This window comes from Tenrec ecaudatus, chromosome 8 (genome assembly GCF_050624435.1).
Source record: "Tenrec ecaudatus isolate mTenEca1 chromosome 8, mTenEca1.hap1, whole genome shotgun sequence".
NCBI classification, from domain to species: Eukaryota; Metazoa; Chordata; class Mammalia; order Afrosoricida; family Tenrecidae; genus Tenrec; species Tenrec ecaudatus.
The window spans coordinates 144,410,514-144,435,194 of record NC_134537.1 but is presented as its reverse complement, the minus strand read 5'-3'; the positions used below and the strand labels follow the sequence as shown (position 1 = coordinate 144,435,194).

The following is a 24,681-nucleotide window of genomic DNA, read 5'->3' as shown; positions in this document are numbered from 1 at the left end:
ATCTCCTTTTATCCAGAAATTTGAATTTTTGACACAAACTGAACAGCTGTGACTGGTTAAAGGCAGGCTCATAGGAGGTTTAACTAATTAAACCACACTTTTCTGCCTTATTATTTTTGCCCCTTACTTCATTTTCTTTTATGATATTCTAGTATCACTAGATGTTAGTCAGATGTGTGAACCAATATTTAAGAAAGAGATTTTGAAATCTGAATAAATTCAAAGGTATACATTACTCTCTTTTTCCCCCTTAAGAGACAAAACAGGAATCTGCCTTTGCGGATTCCTTCTTTTTCCTTTTGATGAAGTAGACAGGAATTAGTACGGGTCATGGGTTCAGTTGGGCCACCCCTAAAAGATGCGTTCAGGTCCCAACCCTCGTTGCCTACACGTGTGACCTTATTTGGGAATAATGAAGAAAATAGTGAAGCACATGAGCTCATCCTGAGTGAAAACCCAAACCAGCCCACTGCTGTTGAACCCATTCTGACTCACAGCGACTCTGCGGGACGGGGGCCCGCCCCACAGCATTCCCAAGGCCGTACAATTTTCTGGTTTCAGATAGTCTCATCTTTCTCCCATGGAATGGCGGATGGATTCAAACCACCAACCTCTAGTTAGCAGCTGAGGGTTTTAACTACTGTGCCACCAGGGCTCCTGTCTGGAGTGTGGTGGGTCTGACCCAGTAACAGTCCTCTTAGAGGTAGAAGAGGTACGGCTATCAGAAAGGGTAGAGTTTGTGTCCACCCAGAGGCACCCTGGAAGAAAGGACTGGGGACCAATTTTGGTTTTCAGTTACTTTTCAGTTCCCAGGAAACTGTCTCTTCTGCTTAATTTCAGATCTCAACTCAACTAATTCTTTGCTCTCGAGAGAAAATCCGCCTCTGTTCAATGCCTTGGAAGGAGTCTTGCTGGCACAATGGTTAAAGCTCTGGGCTACTCACTAAGAGGTTGATGGTTCAAACACACTGTCTGCTTCTGAAAGATGACAGCTGTGGGAACACTACGGGCCAGTTGTGTCTCAGAGGGCCATTAGGAGACCTGACTCAAAGGCAATGGGTTTACAGACGTTGGGGTTGAGTCTATGTTAATTTTGCACCTGGGTATTTCTCAGCCTATGAAGCAATCGAGGTACACTCAAGCTCAAGGATGCAAAGGCCCGAGGCCCACCAAGCACGGTTGTAATAGGAGGTGACTCATCATAAGCTTTCCAGTCTTGTCTGTCCTGGTAGGTGGTCTTCTTCTAGATAGACCCCTACCAAAGGCTAAACACGTAGAGAGGCCTACCTTAATGAGAGAGTCTCATTTCCAACATGCCCAGGGCTTCTCTCCCTCTACCTCATGGCAGGTAAAACCCAAGCAAAATGCAGGGGAAGCAGTAGTATTGGCAGCAAGAGTGGGCAGCTTTGGTCCTCAGTGACTTCAGTTTCCAGAAAATAAGTCTCTTCTACTTAATTTCAAATCTCAATACAAGTAATCCTTTACTAGAAAAGATCAGGCACTTGTTATCCACTCTTAGAGCTCCCTGCATATTTCTCAGCCATACTCTGTAGTTCTGTTTCAAAATATGATTATTTGTCTCTCTGAATAGACTGTCATACTATGAGGGCAGGGATTTTTTTGTCAACCAAAGTGTGTGTGTGTGTGTGTAAGGAATGGAGTGGGGCAGAGAATAAGCACGTGCATTATCTCTTTAAGGAATTTAAAGTCCTGAAAAAGGAGAAGATAAAGAGGAAACATTTTATTATGAATTATTTACAAATTACAGGAAACACATGATAAATCTGTGTAGCCACTTCCCATTTCAATCACCCCTTACATTTTTACCATTCTTGGTTCCTTTTTTTAAAAAAGAATTGAGCTGTAATTTAGAGTGAAAGGCTCAGATCTTAACTGTATCATTCAATCAACTCTGACGAATATATGCAACCCCCATGCCTATCAACGCACATGCAGCCCATTTCCAGTAATCCAGAAAGGTCCTCTTCTCCTTTTAACACCATCCCCGGGAACAACCCCAGTCTGCTCTCCATTATCACAAATTATCTGTCTGGTCTAGAACGTCCCGTCAAGGAGGGGAGCAGAATGTGCTTCCATTCCTCATCATAGTTTGAGCTCCCCACGATGTTAGATCTGTCGGGCCATCATTCTTTTTTCGCCGAGCTGTGTTCCGTTGGAAGCCTAGACCACATTTTTGCTTGTTTATCTGTTGTCACGTTGACAGCCAGCTGGGGTGGGTCTAGTGTTTTGATACTACGAACAGAACATTCTTACAGAAAGCTTTTTGTAGACCGTAAGTTTTCATTTCTCTTGGATAAAACCTTGGAATAGAATTTCTGGGTCAAAAGATAAACGTAAGGTTGCCTCTTAAAAGAAAAGCCATTCTTTTCTTAAAGTAATTGTACTGTTTACACGCCATGGCAGGGACAATGGTTAATGCCCATCGCCGCCAACATTCGGTGCTGTCAGCCTTTCCACGGTGGCCATTGCAGTGGGTGTTAGGAGCCCTGGTGGAATAGGGGTTCAGCGTTGGGCCTCTAACTCAAAGGTCAGTGTTTTGAACCCACTCTTTGGGAGAAAGAAGAGGCCGTCTGTTTCCACAGGGATTTATAGCATCAGAAACCGTATGGAGCGTCATTAACTCTGTCCTTCAAGGGTGCGATGAAGCAGCTCCGTGGCAGTGAGTGTGTTGAAAACACGTGGATGCCGACTGGCTTGATCCCATCAGCGGCTCCATGGGAGAAAGGTGTGGCAGCCTGCTTCAGGAGAGATTTACGGTCTTGGAAACCCTATGGCGGAGTTCTCTTCTGACCTTGGGAATACGATGAGTCAGACAGACTCAAGGGCCCTGGGTTTGGTAAGGAGTCAGTGGATGTGCAGTGCTATGATTGCCTTGTGGCGCTAATTGGCATTTTCCCGATGATTCACCTTATTGAGTACTTTAATATGCTTATTGGTCATTTGTATACCCTCCTTTGTCATGTGTCTACGTTTTGGTCCTTTGTAAAACCAACAACGGGGTTTTAAAAATGGAATTGACTGTTGAAGTTCTTTAATTAGTCCAGATAGATGTTCTTTGTTGGGCATGTGCTACAGAGGTAAACAACTCCAGGTGGTATTTACCTATTTGTTTCTTCAAAGTACCTGTTAACGAGCAGAAGCTTTTACTTTTGATACACCTAACTTGATCACCTTCTTAGTGGAATGTGATTTCTATAGCCTCCCCAAGAACTTTGTCTAGTCTAAAGTTAGGGAGGTATTTTTTCTGTACTTTCTTCCATCCCTTTAGCTTTTCTGCTGAGGTTTTGCTGTACTTCAAATGATTTATGTGTATGGTGTGAGGTGGAAGTTAAACTTAGTTTTCCCCCATGTGAATATCCAGTTGTTCCAGCAACATTTCCTGATAAGGTTGTCCTTTCTAGATTAAATTTCTGTGGAACCATTGTCAAGGCATCTGACCTTGTCTGTGCGAACCTGTATTCTCAACCCTCGCCTCTTCCCTCGGCTTACTTCCCTGTCCTTTGCTAACATCACACGGTATTGATACGTGTATACTCACAGTAAATCTGAACATCAAGGAAGATCTACTATTCTAACTTTGTTCTTTTTTCAAAACTATGTTTAATCATTCTAGATTCTTTTGACTTTTTACCACCACCACCACCCCCAATGAACTTAAATTCAGTTGCCAATCTCTACATAGAAGCCCATTGGGATTTTAATTGGTATTCAGTCTACAGATCAATTTGAGGAAATTTGCCATCTTGACCAAACATTGGCCTTCCATCCCATGAATGTGATCTAGCACTCCATTTATTTTTGCTTTCTTTAATTTCTCTAATCAATGTCTTGAATACCTTTCATTAAATTTATTCAAAAGTATTTAATTTTTTTAAAGCTGGAATAAGTGGTATTTCCTTAAACTTTATTTTCTAACTCTTCATTGCTAGCAGATAGAAACAGAGGCCTTGTGGTGTTGTTAGGTAAGCACTGAACAGCTGACTGCAAAGTTGGCAGTTCGGACCCGCCAGCTGCTATGATCGGAGAAAGACAAGACTATCTGTTTTCATAATGACCTACAGACTTGGAAAATCTATGCGAGGTCACTATGCTTAATGGCAGTGGGTTTGGGATTTTGGGGTAGTATTAAGAACCACAATAATAATAAAAAAGCACCACGATATGTTTTTAAATATCGACTTTGCAGCTTATGACTTTGGAACTAAATTCACGTACGTGATCTGGTGATGTTTTAGTAGCTTCCTTAGTGAATTTTATAAGGCACACTGCTGGCAGCTAAAATCTTGGCCACTGACTGACAAGTCAGCAGTTCAAACCCACCAGCCCCCTGCAGCCTGCCTTTGTAGAGCCGACAGCCCCGATCCCCTGTGGGGCTCTTTCACTCTGTTGTCCAGCGTTGCCATGGGTTGGAATTGACAGCCATGGATTTGGTTTAGTTTTAGTACCTTTAATACATTCATGTAATCTGTAAGTAAAGATCATCTTAATCCTCCCTGTCCAATATTTATACTCCCTTTCCCTGGTCACATTGCACTGACTAGGACCATCAGCACAATTCTGAACAAAGGTGGTAAGTCTAGATGTCTTTCTTTAAAATAAATGAACAAAGCCAGAAGTTGGTTCTTTAAAAGCCAGTAACATTGAGATATCCCTATGAAGGCTGATGCCACATCAGGAATGTGTAGCTTACATGGACATTTTAAGAACTATAACTAGGCCTGTATTAGTCCAATAGCTCACCTTTAAGTGGTATTAGCTGTTGTTTCCTTTTCAAAATAATATTAAGGATATTTCCTTCTACTCTTAATATGTTGATAACTTTGATAAGAAATGGGTGTTATATTTTGTCAAACAGTTTCTCATCTAGTGAACTAATGCTATAAATCTTTCCTTGAATCTGTTAATGTGATGAATTAGCTGGTTTTTATTTTAAAAACAACTTTGAATTTTAGGATGAACCTCACTTGATTTATGAAGTATTTTCCTCTTTGACTTGTTACTGGATTTGACTTACTAGCATTTTGCTAAGAATGCTTGTATCTCTTGGGACACCTTTGTCTGGGTTTGGTATTGGGCCATCAAGGCCTTAGGAAATGAGTTTGGGAAATGTTCTTTTCTGTTTTCTGAAAGGATTTGGTAGGATTTACATAATTAATTCCTTAAGTATTTGACAGTATTCACCAGACTTCATCTGGGTTGGGAGTTTTCTTTGTGAGATATTAATTATAAATTCTATTTAAAACATGGATATGGGACTTTTAGATCTTCTCTTTTTTACTGTGTCAGTTTGGGTAATTTGGGTAATTTGTCTATTTCATCTCATAAAGTTGTTCATAAGATTTCCTAAAATGTTTTGGATATGTAGATACGTCCCTTCTTTCATTCTAGATATTGGCGATTTTGTGGGTTTTAACAAAATTTTGTGGTTTTTTTTCTCTTTATATTTGATCACTCTTATAGGAATATCTCAGTTTTAAATAATTTATTATTAGTTGGGATTTAATACCTGTATCATTCTATATTTCAATCATGTCAAGTAGAATGTACAATTGTTATTACAATCTGTTTCCACACAGACTCCTTGAATTGATATCATCTACCTTTTATCTGACCACCAACACTGTACCCACTCCCCCCGAACCCCATATTCTACTTGCTATCCCTGTAGGAATCTCAATCCTGAGCTTCATATACCAAAAAACGGAAAGCGATATCTCCGTGTTATGGAATCTCCAAAGGACTAGCTCTGGTTTTGTTGATTTTATCTTCTTGACCCACTTTTGAAAGAAACAGAACATGACAGATGAAATTTACAACCCCAGCAGTCACCTCCGGAAACCTACTCCCCCTTTTACCCTTCTAGAGGCAGCTGCAGTCTTTCGCGCTTGCTTTTGGTCCTTGTCCTACCACTTGAAGATAGTCTTGCTCACTGATGCTCCTCTGCTGGGTTTCTCGGTTTACTCACCGTGCTTCCTGCCTCTGCGGCCAGCCGGGCAGCATAGCGAGCAATAAGCCGGTGCTCCTCGTCCAGGCGGCTAGGACTGTCCAGGACGCTGGCAGGGAGATAGAAACCCGACAGGTGTCTATTAACCAGCCCCTACGCCCATTCCACTCTTAGAGATAATAGGCCCCAATGAAACCAGACCACCACACCCACTGCCATGGAGTTGATTCGATGGGGAGCAGACTTGTGTGGGGTTTCCCAGACTAGAAATGGCCCCTCTACGGGTGTGGATAGCCTTGTATTTCTCCCTTCTCATGAATTCGGAGCTAAGTCTGTGTTTAAAAAATGAAGTGAAAGCTAACGTATTTTGAGAACTAGATGGTTAAGGAAAAATAACACTCAGTGTTGGCTGGGCGAAAGGGAAGAACCGGGGCCGAAAAGGCGTCAGCTAGCATAAAGCTGGAGAGGAGCCCATGGTATCACAGTTCTTCCAAGCCCGCTGCCCCTTCTTTCACAGCGACCATTCCACAACGGCCCTGTCTTAGAGGAGCGAGTCTGTTAGCTTTATTATTTTTTATCAAGAGTACCAGGTTAAAAAATTCCTGGTTAGAGTTTAGCAGTGATACATAAAAACCTCAAGACCTGGGTTCATTATTTACCACATCTTGTTATTATTAGCGAGGGAAATTCAAAGAAGAGTGAGGTTAAATTGATAAAGATCTGTTGGATCCTCCTCTGGGTAGAACTGTATTTTTCCTACATTTTGTCTCATCATTCTCAGTGTTTCTATCTCTGTGCCTAATGGTGTGTGTGTGTGTGTGTGTGTGTGTACACGTGCGCCTCGTTCTTAAACTTGGTCTTTCCTCTAGGCTGACATTTTTTTTCTTGTAAATATACTTCAAGTCTTCTGTCTGTGACATCTGCAAACACTATTTAATTTTAGGTATGCAAATGTTAGTCTTGGTGTGTCTAACGGTCCTCTTAGCGGATGGTCTTGTCAATGAAAACATGGTGCCACCAGATGACTTTCACACCTTCGGGGGGAGTCCCAAGATCAAGACTGACCTAGATAGTATTAGTGACCCTGGCGGTGCTGTGGCTACACGCTGGGCTGACACTCAGAAGGTCCAGGTGGGAAGCCACCAGCAGCTCCGCAGGAGAAGCACTAGGCTTTCTACTCTCGAAAAGAGCTGCAGTCTCAGACACGCACAGGGGCTTGCTATGAGTCAGCATTGACGGGATGGCAGTGAGTCAAGGAGGGAGACCACCAATTGACTTTAAGACTTCAGGGTCGAGTCCCCAAGGTCAAGACTGAACTATATAGCATTTTGTGACTTAAGGGCATTTATTTGACATAGGAAAATTATTCTTATCTTTGAAAAGCAACAATAAGACATAGCTCTCCGTGGAAACGAAAGCCTGGTATTGAACAATACACGGGACTGGTAGCTTACGAAGTTTGCCTTAACGTGGTGACCGTAGCTATTAGTCCGGGGGTACAAGAAGTCCTCTTTCCTATCACAAGCCATCTCCCTGGGGGAAGTTAATCTATCCCCCTATTTTAACTGGCTAAGCTTCCTAAACAGACGCCAGGCCCTCCTGTTGATGAGTGGTTTTAAGGTTTATGAAAATTAGCTGAGGGGGACTAGCAAAGTTCCTTCTCCTTTCAGCACTTTCGTTCTCAGAATCACTTAGCAGGAAGTTCCGGTTCTTAGAGGAAGTGTGGCACGTAGTGCTGCCGACTCCAGGAATACAGAAGAGAGGCAGTACTCACTCAAGCTGCGTTCTCCCAGGGCTACTGGCCACCGGCTATTTCTTGCTCCAGGAGTCGACTCCCTTCATATTTCCAGGTCCCCCGAGACTGGAAGACCTTGGCTAAACCTACTACAAACCTTCCTGGGCTGCAAATATCAGGTTGCAGGTCTCTGGCCAACATCGTGCTATTTTTATCAGGGAAGAATTTTCATCACCCTGGACTACTGCCCTTACCGATTTGCAAATCATCTGTTGTGCTAGGGGAGAAACAATTCTATTCCTAGAGACCAGAGGCTGGGCTGGAGTGGTCTATTGGAGAAGGAGATACTTTACTCTCTGAGCATAATTAGCTGACCCTTCCTTCCCTCCAGTAGGATTAGCCTATTAAAGGAATGTGGGAGGTAGATGAACCCTACAGTTTCTCTAAGGCTTTAGAGATAAGTAAATGTCAAAAAAATACAAGGATGATGTTCTTGTTCATACTGAGAAACAATATTAAAAAGCAACCCTTTCACCAAGACTTTACTGAATTCAGTATTAACTTATTCTTCTGTTACCACAGGGACTGGGAGTGAGGTCACATGACCTTCCCAAGGGTCCAGGCATGCTACGGGCAAAACTGAGGTAACGATGTAAACTTCCAGCCTCTGCTAAGTGTTTACTGATTATGGGATTTTTCTCAAAGATTTAGGGTTCTCAAAGCAGTTTTGTAAGTTGTTTGACATCATGACCCTTCTTTGCTGCTCGATAGAGAGGATGGTTGATTCTAGACTATTAAAACTTCACCTGTCATTTTTTAAGAATGTCGTGGGTGAGGATATGAGGTGGAAAATGGGTTTGAGTTGGCCTAAATGGAATATCACTACTTGATATTAATTCTTCCAAAGGGCTAACTTTGATATGGTTAGTTGTTACCAACTATTTTTTCCCCATCTGAGCCCCCTGAGGGAGTGATCAATCCCCTTCCCATATAAACTGTGTGTCAATGCTTCAGGGAAAAGGGGTGTGGGCTGCTAGATTACAGATGATTATTTTAACATGATGGGGCACATGAGGTTGCTTCAAAACTCCAAGGAAAATTGTAATGATCTTTTAATTCCATTGTCCACAGACTTTTTAAAGCCCCCTCGTATAATGTTTTTAAAAAGCGTCTCAGGCAATACTGGTTCCCTGGAGAATCCTGGTTCACATCATCGGCAATGACAGGTTTCCAGTTACCAGACACAGGACGGTTGAGATGTAACAGTGTGGTAGCAAAGCTTCCAGATGAGGCAAAGGGAGATATCTGTGGGTTGATCAACACTCCAAAACAAAGACATCAACCCCAAACTCACTGCCCTCACGACCCTGTAGGACAGAGGAGCGCTGCCCCTGTGAGTTGCTGAGATGGTAACTGGTTAAGGGAGTAGAAAGCCCTGTCCCTCCCCTCGAGGCGGCTGGTGGTTTCGGCCTTGTGATTACCAGCCCATCGAGTAACTACTTTGCCAGCAGGGCTCCCTGATCAACACTACTCTTTGACGGTTAGTAGAACGATTTCCTTATCCAGGCAAGAACGAGCAATGAGGTGACGTCAAACAGTGGTGGTACACCTTTGGGACTTCAGCTCTCAGGGGTTTATATACTCTGGAAGTGACCTGCCTTTAATGAAGAAATTCTGTCTGTATTTGCGTCAGTGCCCAGCATGGCAAAGTTTCGTCCCTTTTAGAATCTAAATGCAGCGCTCTGCCATCTGGCCAGCCCAGGTAACAAAGCTCTCCCAACCCTTGCTCAGCTCTCGCCACTAACCGTGCACAGTGCTGCAGGCGGGCCACCAAGGAGGCAATCAGCGCATGCTCGTCGGCCAAGTGACTGGGGGTTTCCTGGCTACAGTGTAACCTGGGAGCGATGGGGCAAAGACAACAAGCGGGACACAAACACATGCAGAGGGAGAAATGAACATGGGTTAACATGGGCAAACATAAAAAAAATAGAAAAGGCAATAAATAAATCATGATAAGGAAACTAAAACAAAAGACCAGCACAACGTAAAATGGAACCAGGATGAATGGTGTTAACCACAGGGAATACAGCTCACAACTCCTCTGAACAAACCGGCCCCCTTTCGCGGACGGTTCGGCATGGCGTTAAAACCCTTGAGATGCCCACCAGTAAGGAGTGGCCAGAAGAGCCTTGCGCAGCACGCTCGCCGGATGCCGGGCTCTCGGATGGAAATGCTGTCTCGTGCGAACCGTGTGGCCTTCACACACTATGCTTTCTATAGCTTTTATTCACGTTTATGCGTCTTGGTGGTGTTTCATGTTACCAGGTAAATCCTTTCACGGCGATAAGGAGGCCTGCCTGTAGTATTAGTCCATCTCGGCATTTTAGAATTTACTGATGATGCTTGCCTACAATCTTAATTCCATAAAAGGTTTTGAAATATGGGTCTTCAATTGTTTAATTTTCCATGATTACATTTATTTTCCATGAATACATAATGCATTTAGGAGATGTAAAATAAATATTTGATTATTTCCTATCATTTAACAAAAATCAGAACAAAGAATTGGTACCTTAGTAGGAACATTATGACTCACAGACTTGTATATACCTAATATGATTCACTCCGTTGTTCACCTCCCCCGGCCCCCCATCTTTTGAGGGTCAAGTCGCCCTGTCCGTATCCCGTGGGAACCCTTGTAAGTAGGCTTCGGTGTTGCTTGACCGGACCATTATACCTTGCACACTTCCTTGCTTTCCAGGCCCAAAAGGTATCCTGGGGCCCCTTTGCAACCCAAACCAGGAGCCAATCATTCCTCTAAGAACTCCTGGTTCCCTTCCATAGCAGAGTATTTAGAGAACACAATCAGCACACCAGGGTGCTCACTGTTCCTGAGCGGTTACTGCTAGTAAATGTACCGTTTAAAGAGAAGGAAAAACAGATTCTTTCTGCTCATCCAAGTTACATTCCTCTGGTTCGCTTAATGAGAAATTATTAATGGTTTCTCTCCTTATTCCTCATAGGTAACTTTGTTTTCTCTAGCTGGTTCTAATATTTTCTCTTCTTCATTTGTTCTATTAATTTGATATCTTAGTGTGATTTTTTGTGTGTGTGTGTGCTTAGAATTTGTGGACTCCTTATATCTTTGAGTTTATAGCTTTCATCAAATAAAAAAATTAATTTTGGAAATAATTCCTTTTAACTTTTTTCCCCTCTCCTCTTCCTGTTGGATTGCTCGACATTGTCCTTTATGTCATGGAGGTTCTCTCAAGTTTCCACTGTTTCTTTTCCATTTTGAGTAGTTTGCATGCTATGCATGGTAAGCTCAGCGAACTTTTCTCCTGCAGTTTCTGACCTTCTGTTGAGCACATCCACTTCATTTTCATTTCAGGGATTATTCCTTTTAACTCTAGCAGAGCCTTTTAAAAAAGTTGAAATATTTTAAGTACAATTTGTATGCACAAAATTCCCCTTATATCCCTTGTACATCTCCCACTCACCTCCTCACCGTATTCATAGTTTCCTGATGTTTCTCATCTCTAGTGTCAAGTCTGCATCTACTAGTGACTACCCTGTAACTCCAGAAGATGGATCTATTTCTATGGACTAATCTCTCTTCTGGATACAGGCCACACTTTCATTTTATTGGGGGCTCGTACAATTCTTATCACACTCCACAATCCATCCATTGTGTCAAGCACATCTGTACATTTGTTGCCATCATCATTCTCAAAACATTTGCTTTCCACTTGAGTACCTTAAAAACAGTTCATTTCCCCCCTCCCTCATGAACCCTTGAAAATTGATAAATCATTATTTTGTCATGTCTTACACTGTCCAACGTCTCCCTTCACCCACTTTTCTGTTGACCATCTCCCAGGGAGGAGGTTATATGTAGATCCTAGTAATCAGTTCCCCCTTTCTACCCCACTTTCCTTCCACCTTCCTGGTATTGCCACTCTCACCACTGGTCCTGAAGGGGTCATCTGTTCTGGATTCCCTGTTTCCAGTTCCTATCTGTACCAGTGTACATCCTCTGGCCTAGCCAGATTTGTAAGGTAGAATTGGGATCATGATAGTGGGGTGGTGGCAGAGAAAACATTTAAGAACTAGAGGAAAGTTGTATGTTTCATTGTTGCTAACCTGCAACCTGACTAGCTTGTCTCCTTCACGCTACCCTTGAGTAAGGGGGTGTCCAGTTGCCTACAGATGGGCCTTGGGTCTCTACTCTGCACTCCCCCTCATTTACAATGATATGATTTCTTTTTTGTTCTTTGATGCCTGATACCTGATCCCTCTGACACCTCATGGTCACATAGGCTGGTGTGCTTCTTTCATGTGGGCTTTTTTGCTTCTGAGCTAGATGGCCACTTGTTTATCTTCAAGCCTTTAAGACCACAAATGCTTTATCTTTTGATAACTGGGCACCATTAGCTTTTTTCACCATATTTGCTTATGCATACATTTGTCTTCAGTGATAGTGTCAGGAAGGTGTGCACCATGGAATGAAAATTTAATAGAACAAAGTGTTCTTGCATTGTGTAAGTACTTGAGTGGAGGTCCAATGTCCACCTGCTGCATTAATACTAAACCTATAAATATATGCACGTAGATCTATTTCTAAACCATCCTTTATAAATATATTTACATATGAACATTCCTGTATTTAGACCTCTATAAATACCCTTTGTCTCCTAATTCTTTGCTCTATTTCCTTTTACTTTCCTCTTGTCCCACTACTATGCTCAGCCTTCATTTGGGTTTCAGTAATTTCTCTCAGTTACACTGCCCTTACCAGACTTCTCACACCCTCCTTGCCACCAACTTTGGATCACTTGTTGCTCCCTTGTCCCTGGGTTGGTCAACACCACTTCCTTACCCCCCATCCCATTCTCCCATGTACCCCTGGAACCATCAGTCCCATTGTTTTCTCCTCCAGACTGTTCATCCAGTCTATCTTATCTAGATAGATCTGCAGAGATAATACTACGCACCCAAAAAGCAAGGCATAGCAAGACAAAGTGACAAAAGAGAACACAACAATGACAACAAAATAGAAAACCAATGATCCATAAAAGAATAAATTAATTTAAAAAAAGAAAAAGAAAAAAATTTTAAATTTCAAAAAGAAAAACCTGTAAGTAGATAAAGGTCTGATTTTTTACTTCTAGGTTTGTCCTCCAGTCAAGTCCGATGGGGTTCCATGCTCTGGCCTCAGTCCGGTGGGGTTCCATGCTCCGGCCCTCAGGAGCTCCCTGCTCTGCTCCCCCGTTGTTCTGCCACATGCCTTTAGTGTTTAGCTTCAGTGTCACAGGGTCAGTCTGGGGCAATCTCGACACTGAGTCTCTAGTGTTGTCCCCCATAGGGTCATGGGTCAGCGAGGGACATCGTGTCTCATAGTGGGATCAGCCATATGGTCCATTCTGTGCACTGGCTGTTTGGAGCGGGGTTATTGTCCTCCAGGCCTGGTGGGCCAGGATGTGCTCCACTCTCTCTTCCTCCCTATTCATTTGCTCCCATGTGCTCTGGTCAGACATGTTCCTCTCCCCTAGCTGCAGCTTCAGTGACAGGTCACACTTTCTGCTTTCTTTTAGCTTCTGGTTTTTTATTGGACGGTGGATGTTGCGGATATTTTGTTGTTGAGTGTCTGGATTTTGTTGTGTTCCTTGAAATAGTCTGACAGCGCATTGATTTGTAAGTCAGCTTACTCTCTCTGAGTAAAGCTTGTATTGAAGCTTCATTCACACAGACCTGGAGTGACCGTCATTCAGAGCCACTTCACCCCGGTATTCTGGCACTTCTGGGGTCTACGCTGAATACCCCAAGTGTTCAAAGACCTCCACATTGGTTGAAATTTGAACATCTTCCACCACTGTGTGAGCTCAGGTAGCTGTTCCACTTTTGCCTACGGTAACTGTGCTTGGCGAGGCTGTTGCTAGCTGCCTGGTTTTCTCAAATCTTATTTGATGCAAGTACAGGGCAGTTATTGGCCAACGGCTCGAGCTCTTCCTGTGTGGTATTTTGTCTTGCACATCCAGCCTTGATCAATTCCAATTTCCATCTCATCTCAGCAGGACTGTCTCATCTGCTCGACTCCTGTCTTGGAGTTCACCAAATGCCTCCAGCAAAAAGCCTCGTGATCCCCAGCTCCCACCACTCCTTTCCCTTCTCGCAGGGATCAGTCCTGCACGACTTACTGCCTCATTCTGAAAAGAGTCCTTTCGTGCATTGCCATCAGTTTTTGCACAGCTCACGCAGGAAGGCTCATCTGACACCAGTGATCCTCACGGCGGCTGAAGTTAAAGCTCTCATTCTAGCTATTTATTTTTTTATTGTACCAGACAACAAGAAAACTGCCTTAAAACGGAACCAAAGGCATATGTGTAGATTCAGAAGTACTGCTATTGAATGTTGCACGCCATTAAAAGGATGGTAGCTTCTGATACGAGAAGCTGTCTAGAGGGCCTTGAGCAGAGGAGAACCATGATCTTTGTGCTTTATATTTTAACAGAAAAGTCCACTCTGTGAAAAGTGAACTGCCAGAAAGCAAAGGGCCCCAAACTCCAAAGCAAATTCACGGTGTCAAAAGGATTCTGACTCACAGTGACCAGATGGGATAGGGAGAACTACCCTGCGAAGGTTTCCAAGACTGGGAATCTTATGGTGGCAATAAGCCTCATCTTCCTCCTGTGGAGATGCGGGTGGTCTCCAACTGCTGGCCTTAGGATTAGCAGTCACCACGTAAGCTAGAGCAGCTCATTAGCAGACTGCAGCCACAGTCTAGGTGGGAGAGAAAGAAGGGCATCACGGAAAGTGGCAGCAGCGATAGGGGTGGTAAAGTACAGCAGGCTCGGGAACTGATGTTTGAAGGTGCTTTTGGAGTCAGCTGACCTAATTCTCCACATTTTAGAAGGGTATGATAAGGCAAAGAGAGAGCACAGCTGCCTTTCACTGAGACAGGTAGGGCCAAATGGGAAAGCAAAGCAGGAGGGAGAGAGGGAAGCACCTGCAAATGGCAGGTGTGAAAGACCCAGGTGAAGGCACTGGTCAGGAAGTAGATGTATGAGATTGGATCTCAGGGATTGGTACTGGCCGGAAAAAATGTTTGGAAGTCAACCGTTTACAGATAGTACTGAGAAGCCTCGAGTCTGGATGAGATAAGCTATAGTAATGGGAGAGCAGATGGGAACGTGCGCCAATCTGCCCAGTAACATTTAGAGTTCAAAGGGGGATGGGAATATTAGCCACGGAGTTGACAAGAAGTCGACAAACAGGAGAGCGCGATCCCAGAAGCCAAACGCAGAAGTGTTTCTAGCACTTGAGGGAAGGCTCCCCTGCGCCGAATGCTGCCGACATAAAGTCCGAGAAGGGCTGAGAACTGACCCCTGGACTTGGCGCTGCAGAAGTCACCTGTCTCCTAGACAGAAATCATTTTGGCAGAAATATGGAAGACGAAAGCCAGAGTGGAGAGGGTTTGGGGGTGGGTGGGGGTGTGGCAGAACAGAAACTAAAGGCATGCTCTGTAGATAACTCTTTCAATACTTTGCCCCCTCCTGATAGGGGAAGGCTATGGAGGGGGAAAGGAGAGGAAATTGAAGTCAAGAGAGCATTCCCCCCATCCCTCCACACACATACAAAGGAGAAAAATTAATCAATTTGTAGGTTGGTGGGAAAGATCCAGTTGAGGTGTGGGACAAAAAAAAAACTATGAAGTAAGAAAGGAGAGCTGATTGGCCAGTAGTGCGTACTTGTTGAGTGAAAATGAGACTGGGGGCCCATCCAAAGAGCCCACATGCAAAGACAGGGGCTGGAGGAATAGAAAGGACACTTCACTAAACTTCAAGCTGACAGGAAGGCTGTTCTTCAGAACCAGCATTGCCGGCCAGATAGGGAGGCATCTAGCTAGACCAGACGGGAAAGCCGATCTTTAGCGGGTATGGCAGCTAGACACGGAAAAGCCGATCTCTAGTGGCCTATGGCAGCTAGACACGGAAAAGCCGATCTCTAGTGGCCTATGGCAGCTAGACATGGAAAAGCCGATCTCTAGTGGCCTATGGCAGCTAGACATGGAAGCACCTACGGTTTTCTGAGACTTTTTTTTAGAGGGTGTGTGGGGCGTCATGCTGTTTTATTTATATTCAAAGTTGTACCCATTTTCCTTGATTTACTTTTTGAACTTAAACTTTTTCCTTTGGGGATAAAACAGCTCAAAGTTTATATATGCAGTACACATTCGACATCCAATTTATGTTACACGTTTAGAAGTTGGTTTTGTTTTAAAACAAAGGCAATTTGGAATTCACCATATATTTCCCCATAAAACCAATAGCATACAAATAATTTTCCTGTTTCTCTCAGTTGTCAACCGGCAATTCAGTTCACCAAAGTCAGTGTTTTAATGACTACACACGTGTAAAATAGTTCTAATCACATTTCTGACTGTGAAGTGGGCATCTGAAACAATATTATCTGGGAGAAACTACACAAGCACTTCAACTTGGCCCACCTGATGAGTCTAGTTGGATCTGCGAGGCTCAAACAGTCACAGGAATAAATGTAAAACGGAGACTGTAACAAGCTTTATGGTGAGAGGGGCTTGGTCTTCAGAGAATAGTCGGAGTTTATCCAATTAGGGAGATCAGCAGAGAAAGGGCGAGGAGGTGAACTTTGGAGTTAAAAGCAAGAGTGATGACCACGAACAGAACACTCATCTCTCCAGGGAGCCCTCCAAGGCCTCCCCTAGCTCTACCAGATGTCAGGATGACCATCGTGGGGGACAACGGGCCCTGAAGCGAGGGGCAGGGTCTAAGGCAGTGTTTGAAAAATGTTTGTTTCCCCAGATTACAACTCCTAGGAATCTACTGGATCAGACCCTCTGGAAATGTGGGCCAGAATCTGTATTTGACACGAGATCCTTGGTACCTGTGTTAGTCCAGGTAGAGAAACAAAATACATAAATACTCATATTTTATAAGAGAGTTTTATATAAAGGATAATTGTACATTAAGCATCCCAACCCAGTCTAGTCCAAGCCCATAAGTCCAACATAGCCCATATACCCGACATCAATCTACAAAAGTCCTCCTCAATCTCACAAAACACACACAATGAGGCCGACTGGAGGAGGAAAGTCGAATCAGTGAGCGTGCAAGCCTCTCAGTGCTGGCAGACGTCTCCACAAGGCTGCTCCAGCACCCAGAGCTGCATTAGGGTAGCTCCATGTGGCGTCTCCTCAGGGATGTCTCACAGGCAATGAGCCTTGGCAGCTGAAGCAGAGAACTAGCTAAGGCAGCTGGTCTGACCATAAGAGAATAAGAGACCCAACAGGCAAGGCTCGCAGAGCCATTTATCCCTCTGCCCTTCAATGAATCCATGTGTTTATAGGCCAGGTTGGCACAATAAACCTTAACTATCACAGTACCCCAGACACTATCTATAACCCCCTCCCAGGGGGATAGACAGTAGAAAAGTGGGTGAAGGGAGACATCGTCAGTGTAAGACATGAAAAAAATAATAATTTATAAATTATCAATGGTTTGTGACGGAGGGAGGGGAAAATGAGGAGCTTATAGCAAGGACTGAAGTAGAAAGAAAATGTTTTGAAAATGATGACAACAAACATACAAATGTACTTGACACAATGGATGGATGGATTGTGATAAGAATTGTACGAGCTCCCAATAAAATGATTAAAAGAAAAAAGATTGACAGCCTCTGAAACTCTATAATGGGATTGCAATGCGGAGTCACCCCGAGGGCAGTGGGTGCCCAGTCAACATCTGCAGGAACTCGGTTGCTGCAAATGGTCAATGTGTTTGGCCACTGGACAAAAGGTCGGTGGTTTGGGCTACCCTTGGGGCAACCAGAGGCAGCTCAGAAGAACAGCCTGGCAACAGGCTTCCAAAAAGATCAGGCACTGAGAGCCCGGAGCAGCAGATTTACTCCTCTGCAGTTGGCTCGCCACAAGCTGCGTGGGGCGGACTCGTGACAGTAACTCCTTTCATTTAATCCAACATTTCTCCACGATTGCCTACCAGGCATCTTAAAATTAAGTCCAAAATGGGATTAATAAGTCTCCCCACCCCCTCCCTAACAGTCTTCTGGACTAACCAGTTTCAACAAGCAGCAGCACCGTCACAGCGTGCTGCCCAGCACCCAGGAGCTGTTTTAATTTCCCTCTTGTCCCTTTTCAGAAAAAAATTATTCAGTGGCCAACGCCACTCCCCGGCCATTGAAAACGTTTGTACTATGTAGCCCACCCCCCCTGGGTCTGGTTTTGGAACCCCCGGATGGTTCCAGTGCCCTCCAGGGAGTGGTAGTGCCCATTTGGGACATACTGCCACACATGCATCTTGGGACTGGAATAATAAATGGGTGATCCCTTGAAGGCTAAGCAGGTATCTTGATGTAGATCCGATCACCCCGGAATGATGTATTTCTTCAATTGGGCTTCCTGTCGCTCCTCCTCCCATTCACTCTGCTCAGCAACATGGACTTCTCTGCTATTCTGGGTTCACCCCGACCACAGGACCTTTGTACTTACTTCCCCGTGTGGGGCACAGCACTGCTCAGGTCCTGGACGTCTTTCTCTTCACATCATCCAGCACCTTCATCCAATGTCACCCCTTCAGAGTTTTTGCCTCCTGACCTTCAGTCCACACCGACAGCCCCTGGCCTAGTCACCCCTGCGGTTCCTCCTCAGGCTTTATTCTTCTGCAGGGCTTTCAGCTCTCTAAGACATGATAAAATTATTCTTTTCCCATGAAAAGCAAGTGTCTGGGGTCTTAAAGTCGTGCCTTAAAACAGGCAGTCAGCTACGTGAAGAGGCAGGTAAGGCCACACAGAAGAAGCACACCAGCCCGAGTGTGCACACAAAGATCCGAACCTGGAAGGAGGCACGGTACCAGCGCCTGGATTCTGAACACCTGGCTTGTGGACAGTGACACATGACAGTGATAGCCCAAATCCACCTGCAGGATCCCTATGTGGGTGGAGTCCCAGGTGACTCCCCAATGCGCATGGGCTAGGAACAGTAACAGCCCTGTCTCAGACACCAAGCACTGCCACGTGGGTTCCCGCAGTTGTCCGGAGGCTGGACTGTCGCACCTTGTCATCTGATCTCCCTGGAGACCCAACGTGAATTTATTCGACATGCTGAACATTCCCTGCTTTCGCTTAGATCGAGGCCTTTATCTGTTTTATCTGGCCATTGTTGCCGGGCCCCTGCTTTGTATGTTCATCTGTATGGGGAAACCGGAATGGGTGGAATTACAAGACAGTAGCTGGACTGATGACTGCCTGCGGGCGCTGCAGGGGAGGGTGGGGACACAGGGAGTCAACACCAGGAAGAGAGTGTTCCGAAGCAGATTGTGGTGATCGCTGCAGAACCCTTATTGGCAGGACTGAACTCCAATTATATTGATACCAATTATATTGATACCTCCATTATAGCTGAAGAAAAAGAGAAGATGCAAAATTATTTGTTTCTTCTCTTCTTCATTAGAGTGGAAGGTAGCACAAATTTAGGGGCTAACCTTAACACAGCTAAATCTAACCTCCTTCTAAATCAGTGCCTGGCACATAACACTCTGTACACATCTGTTGAAGTGATGAATTATTCCTAAAGATGAAGTAATTATAAGGAGTTCATACAACAGATTTAAGTGACGGGCACAGACCCTAAACCCAGGTCTATCTGACTTAAGAGCTCTTTCCAAGGCACCAAGCTGCCTCTAAACGGGAAGTAGACAACAGTGGAGGAAAGCAAGAACAAACCCAGCTCATGGCCTCTGAGCCCTCTGAGCCTCGTCGTGACTCGGCAGAGGGTTCCAGAGGCTGTAAACCTAATGGGAGCAGACAGCCTCGTCTTTCTTGCTCGGGGCAGCAGATGGGGTTGACCTGCTGTCCTCGAGGTTAGCAGACCAATGCCTAACCCTCAGTGCCACCAGGGCTCCTTATAGGGAAAAGGAAATCGGCACCATCAAGTCAGTGTTGACTCCTAGTGACCTTATAGGAAGGGGAGAACTACCCCTGTGAGCCTCTGAGGCTGTGACTCCTTATGGGAGTAGAAAGTCCTCTGGTTCTCCCTTGGAGAGGCTGGTAGTTTCAAACCATTGACCTGTGGCTAGCATCCCAATTCATAGCCACTACGCTGTCAGGGATTCTTACAGGGAAGGATAGGGGTAAGTAATTTGTATCTGTGGCAAGGGAAGCTCCTGAAGCTAAGTTTTTCATAGACGGAAGTCCTTGGCCCAGGCAAGTTGTGAGTCATGGCAGGGTTAGTACTTGATAATTACAGCTTGGGAGATCACCTGTATTCAAGAAATATATAACTGAGGGTAGAAGTTTACATTGAATCCTCATTTATGTCCTTGAATTGAGTCCTCAGGGTGGTGGTTTTTTTTTTAATCACTTGGGATTTAATACATAAATCATTCCACAGTTCAATCACATCAATTAGAATTGTACGACTGCTACCACAATCCGTCTCCAAACATTCTTTTTCTGCATGGACTCCTTGACATCCTCTCCTTTTCACCTCCTCCCCACCACTGTTTTCCCCCCTCCCCCCTTATTCTACTTGCTGTCCTCTAGGTTCATCAATCCTGGGTTTCCATACCGGAAAGCATATCACACAGCTTCAAGAGGGTGACCTCTATTGACATTACACCTCTGAGATACACTCTACTTGAACAAACAAAAAAATACAAACCAAAAATACAGAACATGTTGGAAACCAGACCAGGTCCCGCCTGCATCGCGGCGGGGGATCTACTGACAAAGTTTTTAACTGTTCAGGTCAGATTGATGCTTTGATCATCTAGACTCCTCTCTCCCAAGCACGCTGTTAAATGTCCACTTTCCTCCCACCCCTCAATTTTACATAGGGGGGTTCTCCAGAGGCTTAGTTCCCATGTAGTTTCACTAATGGTCAATTTTTACGCGTGTAAAAATAACTGAAAAGACAGACTGTGGGGATTATTATGAAGTGTTATGATTGACTTTAAGATAATTTATTTCCCAACTCTTTCATTTCTACTCAAACATTAAGGGCGACGTTGGCAACCACTGTTCTGAAGTCTTACGCACTTAGGGGAGTGACCTCGAAAGGGGGAGGAAGGGCTTCAGAGGGTTTTGACTAAATGATCTCGAAGCTGGCTGAGCCTGGTCCTTCGTGAAGGTACAGTCCTTCCTGCAGTTGCTATTTACCAACCGCTTTCATAATAGGGGTGCCCATTACACGCTCAAATTCTCTCGAACTCAAACAGCTGCACTGTTCACCCCCACCCTCCATTACCGAGCCCTTGGGTGTGTTGAAGTGCGTTAGGGAAATTCACTTCGACCCCACATTTGATATTCTAAGTCTCAGGCCAAAATTGTACCTCTGATTACTACTGCAGTAATCAGAAGAAGCGCTAACAACGAAGTCGATGTGAAGGCCTGCTCCACCTGCTGTAATCAACCACTTCGTTACCTGTTGATGTGGAGTCCACTAACATACGAACCCCGCCACGCTGAGCTCTGACTTTCATCGACTCTGGAATTCTGGGCATTTAAGCAGTAAAAACAGTTTGTCTCTAGAGCCTCATCTTCTCAACCCCCTTACTCTCCGCCCAAGAAGAGGAGAGCGGTTTGACTTGCCCCAGGGCCAGCTCACAAATACTGGGGGAGGCATGGCTGGCCACAGGGTTTCTGTCATCAGCGTTCAGCCCCACCGATGCCGATGCCGTGGAAGTGGCTCTCGGTAAGACACCGCACTGGGTGTGCCGGAGTTCCTCCCACTCGAACTTTATTTACAAAAACGGGCTGCTACTGCTGGCTGTGGTTTGCCAATCCTTGCTCGGGTGTAAGCCCTAGGGGCTAGGAAGTGTTCCCGGAGCAGGCACAAAAGGGTACGCTGAAACAAAAACAAAACGAACAACAATGCTGGCGAGGGTGGGAACACAATGGAGTCCTCAGACACCGCCGTCCACTGGAGGCTGTAGCGCGTGCCACGCGGTGGGCAGTGGTATGAGGCGCAAACAGAAACACCGACTGGGCCAGCAATTTCGCCATTTGGTGTACAGCACGGAGAACCAGAAGTGGTGGCCAGAAGAGTGGTATGCATACCCACGCTCGTCGCAGACGGGTCACAAAAGCAAAAAGATGCAGACACTCTGAATGCCTGTACATGGGAGAATGGACAGACTGGTGTACACACACACACACACACACACACACACACACACACACACAGTGTTAAAGAATGACGGCACGTTTGCAAAACGCCTGATAATATGGATGAGCCCAGAGGACGTTATACCGAGGGAAAACAAGGACAAAGGATGGAAATGTTACGAAACCACCAGTCTAGGAAGTTGAGAAGGTTTTCACACTACAGGAAACATGTTTTGGTGGTTACCAAAACCGGGAGAGGAAGAAAGGCCAAGTCCCTGGTTAGAGGACAGGGAAGTAAGGGGTGAAGGGGAAGGACATAACAACAAGGAGATGGGCAAAATGATGGAGGCAGGGGAAGACACAGGGAGAGTTGCAGGGGTTCGAGGCAGCAGAGTAAATCTTACTCAATACACAACCCGGCACTACGTGTGCCTGGCAAGCACCTGCACTGACTAAACAAGCAGGCTGAACAGGTGTGGCAGGAAGAGAGGGAGCAGACCAGGCATAGATGTAGATTTGACAGAGGATACTCATACACGGGCATTTACTTTCACTGCAAATATATCCACGAATGTGGTGGAGCATAGCAGGGGCCAAGTGACGACAACGTCTTAGACATTAACACGTGGAGGGAAGATGGGAGCTGAGACTGGGGAATCAGGACCATAGACTCAGGGCTCTTCACAGAGTTAACCAAGGCAGCGCTCGACATCCAACTCTGGTGAGCAGTGCCTTATGGGGCTGCAGAAGCTTATGAGCTTCTAAGAAGCAACTAATGGTCTCCCCTCACCCGGAGGGAAGCACAGCGATAAAGTCAAAGACACATGGAACAGGAAGTCAAAGGACTTACGGACCAGGCCAACATCAATCTCTAATACCCTGAGAACTGAAGACCGAGATGGTGCCTGGCTCCGAAAGGGATTGCCTTAGAAGGTCCTGGATGGGGGAGAGAGGTGTGGAGGCTGGCAAAAAAAAGTTCGAAATCGTAAAACAGACCAAATCATGGATGATACTAAAGCCTATATATGCCATCCCCTCTGTGTATCCACAGGATGGTATCCAGGCTACCTTGAGTGGGTGGCATTAGTCTGTTGGATGCCAGCAAGATTCAGCAGAGCTGCTCATCCAACTGTGTTTTTCAGTCCTGTGCCCAGTGTAAAAGGTGAGCTATTTCATCACCCTACTCAGAACACTGTACAACTTAATACCGCCCAACTGCAGGTAACAGCAAATCTCGGAATGTGAAACCAGGGACAAGGAGGACTTCCGCACTCAGGTCAGGAGATGAGATAGTAAGTCAACCTATAAGGATAGACTATCAATGGGTCCAGTTCCATGTAGTTCAAGTGAGAGTTTTAGTTGGGATGCAGAACTGAATTGCCTGGTATACAGCAATCATTCCATGAATTTTAATTGCACTGAATTTTCAATGTTTATTTCATGTCTACAATGTACCAGATAAGGAGCCTTGGTGGTGAAGTGAATAATGTGTTGGGCTACTACCCACAAGGTCAGCAGTTCAAAACCACGAGCTGCTCTACAGAAGGAAGATGAAGCTGTTTGCTCTCAGAAAGATTCCTAGTCTCAGGAAAGCCTAAGGGGCAGCTCTGCTTCATCCTGCCAGGTCACTGTGAGTCAGAATCGACTGGGTGCAGTAGGCTTGGCTTTGGTTTATGTATCAGAGACTACACTGTGGGCTGGAGTTACTGTGATCAGCTGACTCATGTGGCTACACTCTTGTAAAGCCTTTTAAAGAGAATATAGATGTGTATTTACAAGTGTGTGTGGGGTTATAAAAGGGTGTTTGGGGAGCCCATTAAAAGAGGAGGGAACCTAGTCTAGATCAGGAACGTTCTCCTTTATCTAGTGACATCTAAGAAACCTGAATGAATGCCCAGTAGGTATTCGCTAGGTGAGGATGTGGGGGAAGAGGATTTAAGGCAGAGGGAGGATTATGTGCAATCTCCCAGGTGAGAGAAAGCACAGTACAACATTTTAAAAACTGACAGAGCTCCGTCCTGGGTGAAGCTGAAAGAGGGAGAGAATATCAGCAAAGGATACTGGAGAGACAGGCCAAGCATGATAGAAGCACGTACAAGTCATCGTTAAAGAACTGGGCTTTCTCTCAGGAACAATGACACGGTCTTGGGGGTTGCTGTGATCAGACACAGGCAGATTGTCTGCAGTGAAAAAACAAACAAATAGAGTTGAGTTGAGTCCCCACTACCTGCCTGTCAGTTTGTTGTCCTGTGGTGGCTTGGGTGGTGGTGCTGTGAAGCTGGAAGCGATGTCCCAGGGATTTCAGAGGGCAGAGAATCAAGGAGGAGTGAGCAAAAAAGTAGTTGAGAGACAACACTTGGTAGCTTGGATTTTGGAGTTCAGGAAAAAAAAATAGGTGGATTTGAGAGGCTATTTAGGAGAAGAAAATCAACAGTGACTCTACACATTGGTCAAAACCTCAGCAAATCATCATACTCTTAATTGGTGAATTTTATTGCATATACAAATTATGCCTCAATAAAGTTGAAAGAAAAGTGACTTGATTCTTGGCTGGCTGGAGTGAGTGGAGGGGAGAGCCGGTTAGAGGCCGGGAGGAGGCATAAAGAATTCCCAGGTGGCCTGCTTCAGCAAGAGCGATGCTTTGATTCGCTGGCCCCAAACCCTGCAGGAAGAACCGAGTCAAGAGGGAAGGCAGGAAGGCCAGGTTTGGCCTTGTTGAGTTCAAGGTGCCCCTGGAATATCTAAAAGGCAATGTCAAGTGGACATTTGGGCACCTGGCTCTGGAAGTCAAGAGAGCGGTTTGGTTTGGGTCATCAGAGGTAGT

At 45.0% G+C, this 24,681-nt stretch overlaps 1 protein-coding gene across 7 annotated transcripts in view; it reads right to left on the bottom strand.

Moving 5' to 3' along the window:
• Positions 1-24,681, bottom strand: part of DTNB (dystrobrevin beta) — a 313,250-nt gene that overhangs the window by 75,694 nt on the left and 212,875 nt on the right. For all 7 annotated transcript variants that reach the window (XM_075557010.1, XM_075557012.1, XM_075557015.1 and 4 more), the window contains exons 11-12: positions 9,506-9,595; positions 5,987-6,074 (exon numbers count right to left, since the gene is read on the bottom strand). In XM_075557010.1, coding sequence (XP_075413125.1) covers positions 5,987-6,074; positions 9,506-9,595 — 178 coding nt within the window. The remainder of the gene's footprint in view (positions 1-5,986; positions 6,075-9,505; positions 9,596-24,681) is intronic.